This window comes from Heptranchias perlo, chromosome 2 (genome assembly GCF_035084215.1).
Source record: "Heptranchias perlo isolate sHepPer1 chromosome 2, sHepPer1.hap1, whole genome shotgun sequence".
In the NCBI taxonomy this organism is placed as follows: Eukaryota; Metazoa; Chordata; class Chondrichthyes; order Hexanchiformes; family Hexanchidae; genus Heptranchias; species Heptranchias perlo.
In genome coordinates, this window is record NC_090326.1 from 37,977,559 (window position 1) to 37,997,948 (window position 20,390).

Sequence of the window (20,390 nt, forward strand, 5' to 3'; positions counted from 1 at the left end):
AAGAGAGCCCAAAATGTACGGGAAAGGAGTAGGACTGGAGGGAACCCACCACAAATAGTGCCCCTGACAGAGGAGGAGGAGGCCTCTGAGCTCAACCGCACGTTGGATTGCCTGCAAACGGCTAGTGACAGAACTTTAACATCATGAATTGACGTTATCAAGGACTGACCTGTTGCACACCTCAGTATGCTCATTACAAAGTAACTTCTACGATGATTGTTAATATTGCTTTATGTTCTTTTCCAGGGCCTTCAAGGATTCATGACAATGCAGGCGCCACGGAAGAGGGCGATTCCTCAGAGGAGATCAGTTCCTCTGAGGGTGCACTGTCACATCATATCCAGCCATGCACCAGCGCAGATACTGGCACTTCGATGAGTCCTGTTAGGTAGATAGTTGGGTTGTCACCTGGTGATTCACCACTCACAAGTGAGCACGAGCAGACACTGGTGGCAGGGGCATCTGTGTAGAGTCCATGTTGGGGGGCACACTCCTCTCCAAGCTCTGCTCAGCTGGATGCAGATGCCGAACGTCGGGGGCCATGATTGAGATTGAAAATGATCGAGGTACAGCAGTACCATCACAAGGTACTGGAAAACATACCACGCACACTCTCCACAATAGCGAAGAGGATGGAGGATTCCACCTCCAGCATTACTGGATTGGTGGCACAGGTAAGTGCGGGAATGTCTTCGATGGAGAGAGTGGCAGCCTTCGTGGAGCATCAAGCATGGCTCACAAATGAGTCCATTTAGGCCATGACAACGGCCATGCGGACTCAGGATGCCAACATGTCTGCAGCCTTAAACAGGCAGACAGATACTTTAGCCGAGACCTTAGAACGTGTCACAGATCTGCTCCAAGCTGTTGTCCAGCAGAGCGGTAGGAGTGATGTGGGCCTGGCCCAGGGGAGGGATGATGGCGAAAGGGGACATGGAAGTGGAGACTCCATTCAAAGCACTCCCATGTCTCACCCGTTGCCGCCCCCTCAACCAGTACCCGCAATGCTGCCTCCTCTCCAGGTGGCCGAGTCTGCCCCTGCACAGGTGCGGTGGAGCAGTCTTTGGAGGGGCCCTCACGGGGCTCCAAAACCCAGAGAACGTGGGCCGAGAGCATTACAGCAGTCAGGGCATAAATCTGTGCAACCTGCCACTAACTCTGCTGAAGCCACAGGGAATGCACCACATAGAAGCGCTGGGAAGAGGAAGGCTAAGGTTTTGTAATCACCAAGGGTACGCACAAAGGTGTTTGACAAAACGTCATGTTTTACATTTATATTTGTTTTTTTACATGCACATGAAATGTTATGATTCTCACCACCACTGCCATGTTTTGTCCATTCTTGAGTCCCTTTTGTGAAAGTGCTTCATCATGAATGCCAAGACTTGATGCCACCCATTGGGCGTATTTACAGTGGGTGTATGCGTGGTTGAAGGACTGTTTTGTGCAAACGGAGGGGGGACTGGTGATGGTGGTGGTTATTCCAGGTGGTCTGAGTAGTTCGCTATCTTCAGTTTGCAGATCTCATTATGAGAACCTGTTAGATATGAGTGACTCCCTGGCACCATGAGCAGCCATGTGCGCCGCTGCTCTGGTGATGGGTTCCCCATCTTCCTCCTCCTCCTCCTCCTCATCGTCTTCTTCAATGTTGCCGGCAGATGAGGATGCTTCATGAACGCATTCAAGCTCCTCCACCTGTAACCCTCTCTGCTGAGCGATGTTGTGCAGGGCACGACATACAACTATTATTCAGCACACCCTCGTTGATGAGTTCTGAAGGGTTCCCCCAGGTCGATCCAGGCACCTGAAGCGCATTGTCAGCATTCCTATGGTTTGTTCAATGACAGACCTGTTGTGATGTGACTGTCGTACCACTGCTGTGCCTCGTTGGTGGGGTTTCTTATGAGCTGCGTCTGCAGGAGATATCCTTTGTGTCCAAGGAGTCAGCCCTTAAGTCTGTCTTGTGTGTGGAAGGGGACCGTTGTTTTGGACTCACTCAAAATGAAAGAATCATAGCAGCTGCCAGGGAATCTGGCACGCTCCTGCAGAAACCTCCTCCGGTGGTCGCACACCAGCTGCGCATTGATGGAGTGATATCCCTTTTGGTTTATGAACAGCCCTGGCTCATGTGGAGATCCTCGGATTGCTACGTGTGTGCAATCAATTGTGTCCTGCACCCGTGGGAAGCCAGCCAAAGAGTTCAAACCCACTGCCCTCTGTGTCTGGCTGATGTCTCAGGGGAAGTTGACGACGTAGTCGGATGCCCTGGCAAACAAGCCAACCATCACCTTTCGTATTCACTTATGTGCAAATGACTGAGAGACCCTGGAGATATCATCGGTGGCTCTCTGGAAGGATCTGGAGGCGAAAAAATTAAAGGCGGTGGTTACTTTAACTGCGACGGGCAATGCTTGGCCACCAGGCCCAGCCGGGCGCAGCTCTGCATGAAGGTGCGTGCAGATGTCTGCGACCACCTGGCAACTCAGTCTAAGCTTTCGTAGGCACTGCTGCTCAGAGAGGTCCAGGAAGCTCAGCCTCTGCCTCTACACCCTCTCACGAGGGTAGTGCCTCCTGCGACCTCGGCCCCTCCATTGATCCCCTCTCTGCTCTTCTGCAGGTCCTTGTCTTTTAGACCTGCAACTCCCAGAACTGCACACTCTGCCTGGCACGGATGGTGATGTCCCTCCTCATCAGATGTACTGTTGAATAAATCCATTGCGCCTCCCCATCCTGATGATGTCAGTTTGAGGGGGTCCAAAATGTAGGTAAATATGTCTGAATACAAGAATTCTGAGTGTGAACAAAGAAATCTCAGTCTAAACACAAAGAACTCCCAGCCAAAGGTTTGTCTGAGAGAACTGATTTGCCCTGCTGCAAAAACTCACCTTTTATTCATGTTTCAACACTAGTTTAAAGGTCCAAATGAGGACTGGCTGCAACTCGCTTCTGTTTCGCTGGCATGTTTCAGAGACCACGGGAGACACGTTCAGGAGAAGTTCAAATGATTGGTGTAACTCAATACACAAAAGTTAATAGCATTAAGTACTTTAAATACCTAAAATTGGCCTTTTAAATATCGTCCCGCCAGCTTTAAGTGCCAGTGGGACTTACGGGTGTCAAAAGCGCGCGCGTCCAAACACGTCTGGGTCAAACCCGGAAGTAGGCACATTGGAGCTGGGATGCGGTCCCACTCCGAAAACGGAGTATTTTTACTGCCAACCCACCCGTTCTTGGGGGTTAAAATTTACCCCAAAGAATGGAGCATCAAAGGACTGACCTCTAAAAGTGCAAGTCAGATCTAATTAGACTTTCTATTAGAAGTTAGAAATAAAAACAGAAAATGTTGGAAATACACAACAGGTGCATCAGCAGCTAAAAAGAGAAACGGCATGTTAATGTTTTGGATATAGACCCTTCATCAGAACTGGGACTTGGAAGATAAGCGAGCCCCTTACAGTGGACGAGGAGGGGCATGGAATCCGTGGTGAGCTACAGTGTTTATGGCAAGGGCTGAAGATGATGGCTTCAGTCTTCCCAACTTTTAGCTGGAGGAAATTATGGCTCATACAAGACTGAATGTGTCAGTCTCCACTTATTGGTAGCACCGTTGGCTCTGAATCAGAAGGTCATGGGTTAAAGCATGCACTCCAAAGACTTGAATACATAATCTTGGCTGACACTTCAGCACAGTACTGAGGGAGTGTTGAATTGGTTGCTGTGTTCAACACTGACTGCACTTCAGAAAGTACTTCATTGGCTGTGCAGCACTTTAGAACTTCCTAAAAATGTGAAAAGTACCAAAGCAATGCAATTTCTTTTTTTTTCTTTTAAATATCAAACAAGCAACCTGACAGCGTGAAGGGGTCAAGAGTGGTGTGGAGAGTAGAGTGTTGGCCAGGGGCTGAAGTAACCTGAGATTCCGAGCTGCTGACACACAGGCAAAAGCAACTTTTGAACTGAAGTAACCTGAGTTCAGTCGCTGGCCTGAGCTGGCTGGAACCGGTTTGAATTAGCTAAGTTTTGTGAAAGACAAAGGAGATGTGATAAGACACAAGTCCTTATTTAGAAAAGGAGTAATGAGGTAATGCTACCTAAGTCCTTGGGACAGAGCCAATGAGGAGAAGACACAGACTAGGCGAGCAAGCCTAAACCAACGGGAGAGAGACAGCACAGCTTGAAGAGATAAGATTCGGAATAAGAATGAAGAATCTGGGGTGTGGAGCCAGAGCGAAGACTCCGCAGACCAACCATCGCGGAAGTGGAAGAACCTACGTCAGGGACGTAGAGACGACGTCGAGAGAGAGAGAGAACGGAACGCCTGGCCAGCGTCGGCTCTCCTTTTCGGGTATTATCCTTTATATTCTGTGACCACTCGGAGTGTCAGAGAAACCTAGTGGATGTGCGTTTAGATCCTAGTTTGGGTATAAAACTGTATAACTTGGTGCAAACTGCATGTCTATATCTAACCAGACGTATAAGCTATATGTATATGATCTAACTGCATGAATAAAGCAAATTGAGAATTAAGAGAGAATTGACTCTTCTCCTCTTTGTACTAAGCCAATAAGCGTAACCGGTAACCTCCGGTCAGCAAGAGCTTGCACCAGCTTTGTTGCTGTGACTCTCCTGTCACTATCACAAAGGTGGAAAAACGTGCAGAAGGGTTGGGTAATGACTATACATAAAGGCAGAGACATGTTCTGCGTACATTTTGGTTAGAGTCGGACAGAACTGAAGCATCCAAATTTTTGTTGTCAAATTTAACCATGATCCTGCTCAGTTCAGGCATTTGGCTTGATAATTTGATTGAACAGTCATCTATAGTACATAGAATTACATAGAATTTTGCAGCATAGAAACAGGCCATTCGGCCCAACAGGTCCATGCCGGCGTTTATGCTCCACCTGAGCCTCCTCCCACCTTACTTCATCTCACACTATCAACATATCCTTCTATTCCCTTTGTCCTCATGTACTTACCTAGTTTCCCCTTAAATGCATCTATGCTATTCACCTTAACCACTCCATTTGAAACTGAGTTCCACATTCCCAGCACTCTCTGAGTAAAGAAATTTCTCCTGAATTCCTTTTGGATTTATTAGTGACTATTTTATGTTTATGGCCCCTAGTTATTGATTCCCCCACAAGTGCAAATATCTTCTCTGCATCTATTCTGTCAAACCCCTTCATAATTTTAAAGACCCCTATCAGGTCACCTCTCAATCTTCTCTTTTCTAAAGAAAAGAGTCCCAGCCTGATCAGACTTTCCTGATAGTTGTACCCTCTCAGTTCTGGTATCATCCTTGTAAAACGTTTTTGCACTTTCTCCAGTGCTTCTATAGCCTTTTTATAATATGTAGACCAGAACTATGTACAATAGCCAAAGTGTGTCTATATAAATTTAACATAACATCTCTGCTTTTGAATCTAGTCCTCAGATTTATAGTGACATAGAGAAGCTGTTGCTTTACTATCCAGTTTAAAATAGGTGCTGAGATAAGTGCCCTTAAAAGAATTGAGTGTGATTTTCAGCCTTGTATAACACCACTTTTTGCTGTTTGTTTTTTTTTGGTAGTTCAGGACTGCATACTGGAGAAAGTGGAACGAAAGCAGGAAAAAGCAATACACCTGACATTCGACAAGTGCCAACGGTAGTGGTTGAATATGACGATGACAAAGAAAATGTGCCTAATGAATCAGACTATGAGGACACTTTCAGTATGCACGGGGAGGAGGATGAGGAGGATGATGGTGATAATGATGATGATGATGACGATGAAGATAATTTTTTCACAAGTAAGAACAAATAATGTTTAGATGTCAATGCCTTAATCTGCAAACACCAGAGAAAGTCACAATTGCTGACTAACTACTCAGAAGCAAACCACTATGACTCAGGCCTCAACCTACGTGTCTTTCAGATTTGTGGGATGTGTGTCTCATTAGTCAGCAATAAATATTGTCTTTCTTTTAAATAAAACAGGATGCTTTACCTATTTTTATCTCTTATTTGTGATTTTCAAGTGGACTTACGTAAAATGTAGCTTTAAAAATAAATGTTGGTTCATTGTGCTTATTCACTGACTACTTCAGCCATATGGACCAGGAAGGTCCCAGATTCACTCCATGGTCTGTGCTGAGTTAGCTGTTCTCAGCTGCAGCAACCATTGCGAATGGCCTCAGCACCTTGGGTCAGGGAGAGGGATGGCTGGCCTATATTAATGCTTCTGATGACCATCTGGCGCCACCTGGTGGAAGTGTGCCTGTGTGGCCATCAAGTGAGGACAGGACCAAGCTTGCCCATGAAGTCGCCACTGCAACCAGCTAGCCTGCTGGCTGTCTGGGCCGTGAAAGACAGCCACTTAGATAAGGTGCTGGGGAATGACTGGTGCCCATGGAACCATACCCCAGCAAGACGTCAGTGGCTTCAGGAGGGGAGAAAATTGGTGGAAACATAAGAGGGTGAAGAAATTACTAAACGTGGACGTTGTTATTGGTTTTCTAAATATAATTTAAAAGCCTCAGTTGTGTTATATTTGCAAAACTTGCCAGACCCCCTTCATTTTCTTCAATTTCTTTATAGGCTCGCTAGCATTAAAAGTTTGTAGGAAAGACTCTTTGGCAATAAAACTGAGCAACAGGCCATCAAAGCGTGAGCTGGAGGATAAGAACATTATTCCAATGCAGACAGACGAGGAGAGACTTGAAATGAGGCAGCAAATTGGAACGAAGCTGACAAGGTTGGTTATAAAAGCAGTTGGTAACTTGTATGTGGAATGCACTTATTTTAGGAAGTACACGAACCTGGCCTCCCATGGTTTTATGTAATTTGTGTTTTCAAGCCTTTCTGCTGACTGGGGTTAGCTAATGGTACTCAAACTTTTCCACAACTTTGATACCAGCACAACTCACTACTCAGATGACAATATGAGTGTAGAGTATTGGGTAAATTTAGTACTCCCAGCACTGCGCCTCGAAAGTAGTGAGCATGGGTCAGAGTATTGGAGCTTTAAAGGCCGATTTTAACTCAGTCCGCCCGACAGAAAATGGGCAGGCAGACAATTAAACTGGTCACGTGACTTAGCCCCACCGATCCCGCTGCTTTCCATCTATCTACGGTTGCAATCTTAACCTGGTCTTTGAGCAGACGAATGAGATACCCGCCTGAAAGCAGTGGGGTCCTTGTTTAAATATGCAGATCGGACTCCGATGATGTCATTGGGACCCGGCTGCAATTTTAACCCGAGACTTGCAGGGGGAAGCCGACATAGCTTCCCCACCAGGCCAACCTGATGGTAAGTGGAGCCAGAGCCAGAAGAGGCCCAGAAAGGTAAGTGAATTTTAATTTTTTTCTGTTTCCTCGTGGGTCAGGAACCCTTGCGCCTCCCCTACCGGGCGTTCCATTCCCCCTCCTCAACCCCCACCCTCTCCCCTGTCTGCGATGCTCTCCCGACCTCCGTCCTAACCATTGATCAGAGTGCCGGACTCTGTTCCTCCAGGTGCCCGGCATTGGCTTCCTGCCGCCCACATACCCGCTCCCACCCGCCGCCCAACCCGCTGGGAGTTAAACTACCCCAGGCTTCACTTTGCTTAGGGCCAGACATTTTGGCGCCCACCTCAGTTCCCGCCCCACACAACTCCCACTAGCAGTTAAAATCGGTCCTTTAGTGTTTTAGCCCTGTCTCCAACTGTCTATCCTTGCTGAAGTTGACAACTCCAGTTCATGTTCCCAGTTAAGATATAATCTGTTGTAAACATAAATGATCTAGATTTAGAAATTGAGGGAGCAAAATTGAAATCAGGAGGTATCACAAATTGTGACGACGATTGTGAAAGACAATAGATGGAGCGGGCAGATAGATGGCAGATGCAGTTCAATGTAGAAAAGTGTAAAATATTTGCCATACCCCCACTTTGTAAGTAAGAGTAGGGAAAGAAAATACACCTCAATGGTAAGATTATAAATAGAGTTAGAGGTGCAGATCCTCAAGTCATTAAAGATGGAAACACAAGTAGATAAGGCAACAAAAAAGACAAATGCAATCCTTGGTTTTGTGAGGCTTAGAGATAATGTTGAATTTGCACCAGACCTTAGTTTCACTGCAGTTGAGGTACTGTGCACAGTTTTGGGCACCCCATTATAAGAATCAAATAAAAGCAGTTGGAAAGTTGCAGTGTATATTCAGTAAGGTGTTACCTGGATGCAGGGCTACAGTTATGAAGAGAAACTTGAGAAGTTAGGACTTTTTTCACTAGAGCTGAGTCGGGTTAACAGGAAATCTGACAGAGCCCTTCAAGATTAGGAAGTGTTATGATAAGGGAAATACTGATCCAGCTTTTTCCATTGGTCAGCAAGATGGTAATGAGGACACAAATTTAAGATAATCTCAAAAAGAACTAGAGGTTGGAAACATTTCTTTGCTTAGACGGTGGTTAAAATGTGGAATTCCCTTCTACAAATCATTGTTGAAGCAGAGTCCAAAAATTCTTTTGAAAAGGAATTAGTTGGTTGAAGAAGAGGAATTTTAAAGGACATGGGGAGCGAGCAGGACACTTGGTGGCTCGTGAAGAAAAACACCAGCAGAGATGTGATGGGTCAAATGGCTTGTTTTCTGTGCTGAATTATTCAGAGACCCTGATTTGAATTCCGGGGTAGTTTTCGATTGGTGAGCGGCGCGAGTTAGGAACACACCCACTGCTCCAGAAATGTTAACTCCTGGGCCTCATTTAAATCCTGCCGGCCAACTTCCCATCCGTCGCAGGCGAGTAGTTGGCAGGAAGCTGCGGAAAAGTGCGGCCCAAAGACCTCCCACTGACAGCGGGTAACTGGTGGGATATACGGCTAGGACGTCCCGCGCTCGGGACGAGGGGCAAGTTCTCGGCAGTAAAGGCCTAAGCTTTCCTTGCGGGGCCCAGAAGAGCATTTCTGGTCTTTCTTACCCCACAAGGAAAGTAACAAAAAAATGTAAAACTTTCCTTTTTGGCCCCAGTCCTCTTCGCCGCTTGGTTGGCCTGGTGGGAAACTCACTACCACTTGCCGCTCAGGCCGCCTAGTAAAAATTTCTGTTGGGTCTGGTAGGTGATTCAACAAGACTGGTCTCTCAGTACATATTGAAGTGCTATGTTTGTTATTTTAAATATATGCCCTTCTAATTAAGGTTTTCAGGAGCTCATTATTTTTACAATTACTGACAATAGAACAGAAAAGTGCCGTGATGGCGCCAGAGCAGGACATTACAAAATGTCAGGCAAACAACACCGTGTATATTTTAGTTCTTAATAGCTGTAGGGACGAGGTTCACAGTTGACCACAGGGTTCTGGAGTCAGTGAGATTCACAGTAAATTCATGGTGTGACTAGAATAGCCTAAGTGTATTGCATTGCTGTGTTGAGATGCACGTTTAAAGACAGCAGTTATAGGCCGATTAGACATCCTCAGGGCCGTCACAAAGCACTTCGCAGCCAATGAATTGCTTTTGAAGTGCAGTCACTGTTGTCATGTAGGAAAACACAGCATCAAATTTGCACACAGCAAGGTTCCACATGCAACAAATGAACGAATGACCAGACAATCTGTTTTTTTGATGGTGGTGGTTGAGGGAGGAATATTGCATTTCCTCTATTTTACCTCCCTGGAAAATAAAAACCTAAATTGCACTATGACAAAAGAGGCAGAAAATATACAAATAACAAATAAAAATTGATTTTTTTTTTCCCCCAGCATTTTATGCAGGCAAGTGGGCCCTCGGTTAAACATCTCATCCAAAAAATGTACCTCTGACACCGCAGCATTCCTGCAGTATCGCAGTTGTGTCAGACAAGATTATAGCATAAATTTCACCTGCTGGTTTTACACATTGGGAATATAATAAATAAACAGAAAATGCTGTAGAGCCTGAATTCCCAGTTCACACTCCCAGCACGTGAAGCTTCATCCCAGGAGTGTGAATTCATAAAATTACCCGCTCGTGCTCAAGTTCTGGAATAGAGCCTGAACCTACAACCTTCTCATTCAGAGGCACCGATGCTACTGAGCTGAGTTGAAATTGTGTTCTGTACAACATTCAGTAATCTCTGTCTGTACTTACTCTTATAACCCTTTGTCCCATTCCCAAATCACCCAGAAGGCTAAAAATAAAATTACACGTGAGGTGCCATTTTTTGACTCCTGACAGCAATGGAGCAAATTTTCCACAACATATGGAAAATAGTAGGCTCTGCACATGCAGTTTCCCAGCTCTCAGCAGGTGAGGCTCCCAATCCCAGGCACTTCCAATACCAAAATTTACCTCCATGTTTTGAGTTGATGGCTGCTCAAGAAAGTGACTGGGCAATCTGAGGTGGGAGATTGTGGCTTTAATGATCATTTTAAGGTTCTTTGGCTCACAGCATTTGAATGGGAGGAAACACATCTAGAAAATGAGCTAATCAAGAAATCACAAATATCCAATCCCAAATTTAGTAAAGCATTGCAAGGAATCTCTGCTTTTACCAGTGTCCAATTCCACTGCTGTTTTCAGGAAAATAGATTGAAATTTTGCAGCTCCATATAAGATAAGCTCCTTTACATCAATTACATCCAGTTGGTGATTTGATTTATAGTTTAGAGTATCTGTTGTAAAACCAGTGCACCAGTTTTAGGATAATGATTCATTCTGCAGTAATGAGCAACATATTTTATGTTTTGCAGCAAATCTTATTAGAAAATATTTCCTGTGAAAAGGTTAATGAAGGCCCCTGGGCAATTCGGATTTTATAGATAGTAAGGTACACAGACATATTCTTTTCGAAAGAAAAACAATCACAATAAAACATTTAACAGCAGAGACTTTGAGAACCAGATCCCCAATTTTTGGTAAGCGTATTGTTAATGAACTAATTAATAATGAGCAGAACTGTTTTGTAGCTAAAGGTTAACACTATCAGTCAGTAAAATAGATGATTTTAATCTTGCTTTTAAACATGTAAACAGGTCTTACTAGACATGATGTCATGTTAGCCATTTGTTTTTTAACTCTTCATAATCATGAAAGGTACAGTACAAAAGAAGGCCATTCAGCCTATCAAGCGCTTTAACAGGAGTTAGCTACTCTGACCCCATTTCCCTGCCCTTTCCCCCCATACTTTTATATTTTTTGAATGCTTATATACAAATACACGACATGCACCTGCACTATTTGAACAACAGTTCAGACGTCAGCTAGATATTGTACGAATTTGCTTTCAAGCCTTTGTTTACAATGAAAGTGCCTATTTTTAGTCATTGAAATAATCTCGATCCACTTCAGTTTCCCTCGCATTCAGACGGCAGGGAGTGAGTTGAGGACTTTTGTTCAAAAATCAGCAGCAGATAATGTGGCAGTGATTGTATAATGGAAAGTATCCCACAATCATATCCACCGCATGAACTAGTGCAGTGTGTTGTGGGATGGATTTCCATGGTTACCTATTTACATCAATTGAAGAGAAGAGACCTGCTGTTGTGCAGCATTGATTGGATTTAGCCTTGCATTGCTTACACAGTTTAACGAAAATTAACAGTTGATTTGAATAAACTCAAACATGCACAAATATGGAAAAAATTTTACATTCAGATATTTCTGAATTTTTGATGATAGTAAAATCCATTGCTCAGGTGAAATTATGCAACTCCATTCATACAAAGTTGTGCATCTCTGTTCATATAAAACTATGCATTGTCATTCAAATGCAATTGCACATCTTCATTCATGTGAAATTGTGCACTTCCGTTAACTTGAAATTCTGCATCTCCATTCACTGAAATGCTGCCTGTCCATTGACTTGAAATTGTGTACTTTGTATTACGTGACATTGTGCTGCTGTGTTCACTTGAAATTGTGCACGTCCGATCTTGTGAAATCATGCACTTCAAATTTACATGAAATTGAGTAGCTCAATTTAAGTCAGTATGGTAGGCAGATAGGTAAAAGCAGCAATGCTGCTTGTCACATATTCACTTAGGAACATAGGAACAGGAGTAGGCCATTTACCTCCTCGAGCCGGTTCTGCCATTCAATGAGATCATGGCTGATCTGTGACCTAACTCCACATACCCGCCTTAGCCCCATATCCCTTATTATCTTTGGTTAACAAAAATCTATCAATCTCTGATTTAAAATTAACAATTGAGCTAGCATCAACTGCTGTTTGTGGAAGAGAGTTCCAAACTTCTACCACTCTTTGCGTGTAGAAGTGTTTCCTAACTTCACTCCTGAAAGTCCTGGCTCTAATTTTTAGGCTATGTCTTCTAGTCCTAGACTCCCCAACCAGTGGAAATAGTTTCTCTCTATCTACCCTATCAGTTCCCCTTAATATCTTGAAAACTTCGATCAAATCACCCCTTAATCTTCTAAATTCCTAGTTTGTGTAATCGGTCCTCGTAATTTAACCCTTGGAGTCCAGGTATCATTCTAGTAAATCTACATTGCACTCCCTCCAAAGCCAATATATCCTTCCTAAGGTGCGGTGCCCAGAACTGAACACAGTACTCCAGGTGTGATCCAACCAGGGCTTTGTATAGCTGTAACATAACTTCTACCCCCTTGTATTCTAGTCCTCTAGATATAAAGGCCAGCATTCCATTAGCCTTTTTGATTATTTTCTGCACCTGTCCATGACATTTAATGATCTATGTACATGGACCCTTAAGTCTCTTTGGACTTTCACTGTTTCTAGCTTTTCACCATTTAGAAAGTACTCCGATTAGGGGGCATGATTAAGAATTTTACCAATGATACAAAAATTGGCCGTGTGATAGATAATAAGGAAGACATCTGTAGACGGCAGGAAGATATCAATGGACGGGTCAGGTGGGCGGAAAAGTGGCAAATTGAATTCAATCCGGAGAAGTGTGAGGTAATGCATTTGGGGAGAGCAAACAAAGCAAGGGAATACACAATAAATGGAAGGATACTGAGAAATGTAGAGGAACAGAGGGACCTTGGAGTGCATGTCCACATATCCCTGAAGGTAGCAGGACAGGTAGATAAGGTGGTTAAAAAGGCATACGGGATACTTTCCTTTATTAGCCGAGGTACAGAATATAAGAGCAGGGAGGTTATGCTAGAACTGTATAAAACAATGGTTAGGCCGCAGCTAGAGTACTACATACAGTTCTGGTCTCCACATTACAGGAAAGATGTGATTGCACTAGAGAGGGTACAAAGGAGATTTACGAGGATGTTGCCAGGACTGGAGAATTTTAGCTATGAGGACAGTTTGGATAGGCTGGGGTTGTTTTCTTTGGAAAACAGCAGGCTGAGGGGAGATTTAATTGAGGTGTATAAAATTATGAGGGGCCTGGATAGAGTGGATAGGAAGGACATATTTCCCTTAGCAGAGAGGTCAATAGCCAGGGGGCATAGATTTAAAGTAATTGGTAGAAGGATTAGCGGGGAGCTGAGGAGAATTTTTTTTACCCAGACGGTGGGAGGGTCTGGAACTTTCTGCCTGAAAGGGTGGTAGAGGCAGAAACCCTCAACTCATTTAAAAAGTACTTGAATATGCATCTGAAGTGCCATAACCTACAAGGCTATGGACCATGAGCTGGAAAGTGGGATTAGGCTGGATAGCTCCTTTTCAGCTGGCATGGACACAACAGGCCGAATGGCCTCCTTCTGTGCCGTAAATTTCTATGATCCATCCTTTATAGGTCCAAAGTGGGTGACCTCACACTTGCCTACATTGAAATCCATTTGCAACAGTTTTGCCCATTCACTTAATCTATTAATATCTCTCTGTAATTTTATGTTTCCATCTACACTGCTTACAATGCTGCCTATCTTTGTGTCATCAGCAAACTTGGATATGAGGCTCTCTATCCCGTCATCTAAGTCGTTAATAATAGTCCTGCTGGATGGAAGAAAAGAAAGAACTTGCATTTATTTAGTGCCTTTAACATTGCAGGATCTCCCAAAGGGCTTCACAGCCAATAAATTACATGTGAAGTTTAGTCACTACTACAGTGTAAGGAATCGTGGCAGTCAGTTTGCATGTAGTAAGGTCCCACAAACAGCAATGAAATAAATGACCAATTAAACTGTTTTAGGTGGTGTTGATTTAAGGATAAATGTTGGCTAGGACACTGGGAGAACTCCTCTGCTCTTCTTCAAATAGTACCATGCAATCTTTTACATCTACCTTAGAAGGAAGTTGTGACATCGGTTTAATGTCTCATCCGAAAGACGGCACTTCCGACAGTGCAGCACTCCCTCAGTACTGCACTGGAGTGTCAGCCTAGATTTATGTGCTCAAGCCTCTGGAGTGGAGCTCGAGCCCACAGCCTTCTGACTCAGAGGCAAGAGTGCTACCAATGGAAGTTAGTTCATATACATATTAAAAATTGTGGACCTTCAGACAAAATGGCTGGTGTGGAAAATGGGAAAATGTCACGCTGGGTGCAGTAGAGGGTGCTCTTCTGACGTGGGGGCTGAGGCACATTACCAGGGAGCGTAGATGGAGCATTATTCTGCACCTGGTTGTGCTATACCTGATCTGGGAGTGCTTGATGCTGACATTGGGTGCCTAAAATGGGAGTGTTCCATTCACCAATATTAATAGCATCAGCCTGATGCAGGCAAAATTCAAAAGACAAGTATGTTGTCAAAAATAAGCTCCATAAAAGACGTGCACTGGCTGATGGACCACTTCGGGTATCTCGAGTCCTCATTCTTGAAGGGGAGTCTACTCGGTAGTTGCAGCAAGTAACTGTATTTTGACAATGGGATTTGACTCTTTCATTGCTAATTGTTTTATTGCTTTCGGTGTTGTGACCTTATAGCTGCACTCCACCTCCTATCTTGGAGTGTTTTCTAAGGGAACTCTAATTGTTTTGAGCTTAAATAGAACCTATGGCTATCCCACTGGGTAGCCCTCTCTACCTGCATATTCTGAAGGAGGTAGATGAGGATCAGTGAATGCACATCATGCAGGTGTGTTTATATCTTAGGACTCAAGAAAGAGCCACCCTATGCCACCACACGTATATACAGGGCAAGGCAATCGGACCTGGACATGTACAAGTAAAACTGGATACAGAGCCTACAGTTCCTGTAACAGGCCAGGAGAGAACTATTCAGTTTCCTTCAGCCAGACCTTGTAACCCCTTAGATAATAGGTTTGTCAAGGTGTCTACTACCTTCATTTATTATTATTCCACTGGGTCCTTCCAAGCAACAGCAGAAGATACCTGCCCAATCTCACACCCAGCAGTACACAGTTACATCATACAGTGAAGTGCCCAGGCTGCAGATTTCATTAATTTCTCCCTTTAAACCAGCCAACAACATCAAAGTAGCCCACACTTTCACCGTCTGTCTGGATTCCCTAAAGTGAAGGCATTATTGATGACATATATGTGGCCACATGGTCTCCTAGCTCCAATGCCACCCCTTTCATGAAAAGAAAGGTGTTGTGCTCCATGAGTGTACATCCAGTCTGCGATGATAGAACCATTCAGATTAATGCCCTCTATCCGTAGCTGTTTTAATGTTTCTATTTTACAGCGAGCCATTATTTCAAGGGCCAAAAAGATGGCTAGAGGCCCACGGGCAGCCACTGGAGCTGTGATTCATGGCCCCTTTGAGACATTCGGACAAAACCTGAGAAGAGGTGCCGTGAGGCACAGGCAGCTACTAGACTCTTGCACACCATCAGGATGTTAAAGCAAAACAGCTTGGGAAAGATATCCAAGATTATTATAGCCTGCTGTGTCCACTTAGTCCTGCAAAGGGCTATTGCCACCAGTGTAGAAGGGATGTCTACAGAACCAACCAATCACTCACCAAGGGTGTTAAGTCAAGCTTTAATAGACCATAGCCCAAACACTGGGTGAATCATGGGACATAATTGGTGGGATAATTCCTGTGGGGGGGGAGGGGGTTGGAACCCAGATCTGCCAATTTACTACTCATTTGATAAATAAGAAGGAAACTCCACTCCGCAAGGGAGGGGCAGGCACTTCTTATGCTTACCCCCATTAAGTTGCAGAAAAACTTCTGGGGCCTGTCTGAAGGTTATCCTGGGGATTCCGCCTAAAGTACTCCTGATAATCCCAGCGGGAGGGAGGCAATCACATTCTCGGCCTTAAGTAAGACCCCAGATTTCCTCGGGAGCACCAACAGGTTCCTACCATAATTTCAGCGGGCATTCGGGAGATGCAGGTTCCTGGACACGCCGACTCCTCATCAGCTCTGAGAATTCCCAGTCAGCCTTGTAAAGGGCAGAACTCCTTATAAGGTCAATACCAGAGCAGGGGCAAGGAGTCCCTAAGCTGGGGATTTCTGCATCCATGGCCCAAAAGGGACGTGGGATAAGACTAGAGGTCGTTGCACCAAGAATGGTGAGGCATAGCAGACTCCAGTACAGCACAAGTAGACCTCACGAGGAGATGAAGAACAATTTTTTTTCAAATAAAATTCTGAATGGACCCCCTTACGCAGAGGGCTGAGGGGGGACTCCTTGTAATAGATGATGGGCGGGGGGTGGGAGTGGTGATAAGTGGTGTTAGGCGGCAGATTTCCCCCAGCCTAGGGCAAAGGGGCACCACACATGCACTCGTTGTGGTGCGAGTGGCTACCCACCCTGTTAATTAGGTGCCCTCCTATTGACCCCACAAAATCCACAGGATCAACGCTGGAGGTCACTAACAAACACAATCTCTACATAACCTCCCAGATCGCGGCTCACAGGTTCTCAGGACCAATGCACAAAGCAATGGTAATCAATCCCACCATTGTTCCCTGAGGGGAATTTTTTTTTAAACGGCAACTTTATCTTCGGCCTGCGCCAGGTTTTAGGCTCCCCATTTCGGAGCCGCTCCTACATTTGGCTGACTCAGCGGGGCTGCCACACACCCAGATTATGTAAATGATCTGTCCCCGAGATTTGGGACTGCATCAACAGCAGGTAAAAGTGGCAGGCCGACATCTGCCCACTGCACTTGCTGCGACTCAAACTGTGCTGCAGATCCCAACACCATCTCGACTTGGAAATATATCGCTGTTCCATCATCGTCGCTGGGTCAAAATCCTGGAACTCTCTACCTAACAGCACTGTGGGAGAACCTTCACCACACGGACAGCAGCAGTTCAAGAAGGCAGCTCACCACCACCTTCTCAAGGGCAATTAGGGATGGGCAATAAATGCTGGCTTTGCCAGCGATGCCCACATCCCATGAACAAATAAAAAAAAGAACTTCTAGGCTGATACCTTTAATTAGGTGCCCGTACTGACCAATTCACAATAGTTATCTGTAGATGTGCCCAACACCCTGTCGAATAACAGGACATAGACCATTACCCTCAGCCTTACATCAAAACCCATGAAGGGAAAGAGCTTGCATTTAAACAGCGACTTATCAGAATCTAAGATATCTCAAAGTTTACTTTTGAACTGGAGTCACTATTATTATGTATGAAAGCCAGCAGCCAATTGTATACAGTAAGGTCCCACAAACAGCAAAAGGGATGAATGACTAGTTAATCGGTTTTTGGTTCAAGGAGGAATGTTGGCCAAGGTGTCAAGAGAACTCTCCACTCTTCAAATATTGTGATCTTTTATGCCCACCTGAACAGGCAGACAAGGCCTCGATTTAACATCTCATCCAAAGGATATATCTCCAACAAGGCAGCACTCTCTTAGCAATGCATTGATAGATCAGACTACGCTCAAAGAGGGATTGAATTCCTGAACTTCTGATTCAAATGTGCTACCATAACAACTGCCGAGCTGACACTTAAATACCACTACATTTCTTCACAACTACCTTCTTCTGCCCCATGCCAAATGAACTCATGTGACATTTTAGAGTAACAGTTAACTCAACTTTTATTAATCCTTACACTGTATGGTGCAGGTTTGTTCAGTGTGTTTTCCACCAATGCTTTCCCTTAGTGAAAGCACGTGATATGTTTTGTGTTTCATAACCATGTGCTCCATCTAAATATTTCCCCAGTGAGAGGAGGAGGTGAAGTGGACGTTTGCTGGGTGTCAGTGTGCGCCTCTGGGGATGGCGCTGATCCAGTATCTACTTGTGCTGGGCCAGTGGCTGGCCCTGCAGTGTTTGTCTGGGCCCATACACTATCTGCCACAAGTAGAGTCATTGAGCAGGCAGCTGGATGATATGGATGTGACTTCACCCCAAGAGGCGCACACTTGTCAGGTCTTGCCATTTCCCTGCTGGATACTCCCTCACCATGCCCAGAGATCCGTCGAAACACACTGCTGACCAGCAATGAGGTTTTTGATGGCCTTCGTTATGGCTGTCTAATCTGATTTCCCCAACATAGTGAATGCAGGGAAGATAGACTGCTGTAGGTTGGAGCCCAGGATCCCTACAAATCCATTCTTTAATGAAACCATGCTGGAGCTTAGAACCTCAGCCAAGGCCTACTGAAACATAGAAAATAGGAGCAGGAGTAGGCCATTCGGCCCTTCGAGCCTGCTCCGCCATTCAATATGATCATGGCTGGTCCTCTATCTCAATACCATATTCCCGCTCTCTCCCCATACCCCTTGATGCCTTTTGTGTCTAGAAATCTATCTATCTCGTTCTTAAATATATTCAGTGTCTTGGCCTCCACAGCCTTCTGTGGTAGAGAATTCCACAGGTTCACCACCCTCTGAGTAAAGAAATTTCTCCTCATCTGAGTCCTAAATGTCCTACCCCGTATCCTGAGACTGTGACCCCTTGTTCTGGACCCCCCCAGCCAGGGAAAACATCCTGCATCCAGTCTGTCTAGCCCTGTCAGAATTTTATATGTTTCAATGAGATCCCCTCTCATTCTTCTAAACTCGAGTGAATACAGGCCGAGTCGACCCAATCTCTCCTCATAAGACAGTCCTGCCATCCCAGGAATCAATCTGGTAAACCTTCGCTGCACTCCCTCTATGGCAAGTGTATCCTTTCTTAGGTAAGGAGACCAAAACTGCACACAATACTCCAGGTGTGGTCTCACCAAGGCCCCGTTTAACTGCAGTAAGACATCTTTGCTCCTGTACTCAAATCCTCTTGCAAATGCCAACATACCATTTGCCTTCCTAACTGCTTGCTGCATCTGCATGTTTGCTTTCAGTGACTGGTGTACAAGGACACCCAAGTCCCTTTGTACATCAACATTCCCCAATCTATCACCATTTAAATAATATTCTGTCTTTCTGTTTTTCCTTCCGAAGTGGATAACTTCACATTTATCCACGTTATACTGCATTTGCCATGTATTTGCCCACTCGCTCAACTTGTGTAAATTGCCTTGAAGCCTCTTTGCATCCTCCTCACAACTCACGATCCCACCTAGTTTTGTGTTGTCAGCAAACTTGGAAATATTACATTTGGTTCCCTCATCCAAATCATTGATGTATATTGCAGAGGGCCCTGGAGTGGCTGCGCTCTCCGTGGTGACCTGCAGCTCAATCAGGTGATCAAGCGGCACTGCACAGGATTAGGTCATGGACTTCTCTGTAGGCACTTCCAAAATTTACAGGCTGCTTATCATACTCTCAAATAACTGCAAATAAAGTGTGTTTGTAGGCAGGCCCTGCGAGGTCCAAATCGCAGAGTTCAGCAGCTGAAGGTGACCTTGAGCTGGTCCTATGCCCAGCAGAGTGCAGCTTCTTCACTGCTACTTACACTTCTTCCTCTTTATTCGTGCTCAACGATTCACCAGGTACTCCCTCCTGCAACTCACTAAGTGAACTCCCCAGAGTCGATGCATGTATACTGGTGCTTGCCATTGTAGGAGTGAGTGTAGGAGGATGGTGTGAGGTGAGTATTGACCTTTAGCACCTACTTCTCTTGGGCACATATTTGTAAGACACCTCTTGAGCAGAGTCATAACAATGCATTCTAGTGAGTGAGTGAATGAATAAATGAATGAGTAGAGAAGTATATGTGGATTAAAAATCAAAAGATGAGCTTTTGGGAGACCTCTGATCTCCCCTTCCTCACTCTATTCATCGCATCCAGATCCTGCAGTACCCGCTCCTCCGAAGGAGTCAATGTCGTTGGTTGAGGTGAAACCCCTTCCAGTGACTGCACTTCAAAAGTAATTCACTGATTGTAACGGGCTTTAGGGTATGAAACCCTTCACTGTGAAATGAGAACCTGTCTAGATGAGCTTGGGATATGAGGTGCCGGTGTGGTGTACATGCCAGTGATGTATGCTGATGGTGTATATTTTAAGCCCTGGTGTGCATCTCCTGAATGTGATGACCTGTACACTAAAAATGTGACATCTTTGTTGGACATGACAAACAGATTTATCTATTTTAGATGAATGGGAATTGGGGCAGACAAATCTACTGCTTTATTTTGAATGGATATACAAAGACATTTATTTATATAGACTTTAAATAGATGCAAGAGACAGATTT

General features: G+C 44.7%; 1 protein-coding gene across 4 annotated transcripts in view; it reads left to right on the forward strand.

Moving 5' to 3' along the window:
- Positions 1–20,390, forward strand: part of LOC137337421 (phosphatase and actin regulator 1-like) — a 413,191-nt gene that overhangs the window by 341,008 nt on the left and 51,793 nt on the right. For all 4 annotated transcript variants that reach the window (XM_068001737.1, XM_068001738.1, XM_068001739.1 and 1 more), the window contains 2 exons: positions 5,575–5,795; positions 6,583–6,739. In XM_068001737.1, coding sequence (XP_067857838.1) covers positions 5,575–5,795; positions 6,583–6,739 — 378 coding nt within the window. The remainder of the gene's footprint in view (positions 1–5,574; positions 5,796–6,582; positions 6,740–20,390) is intronic.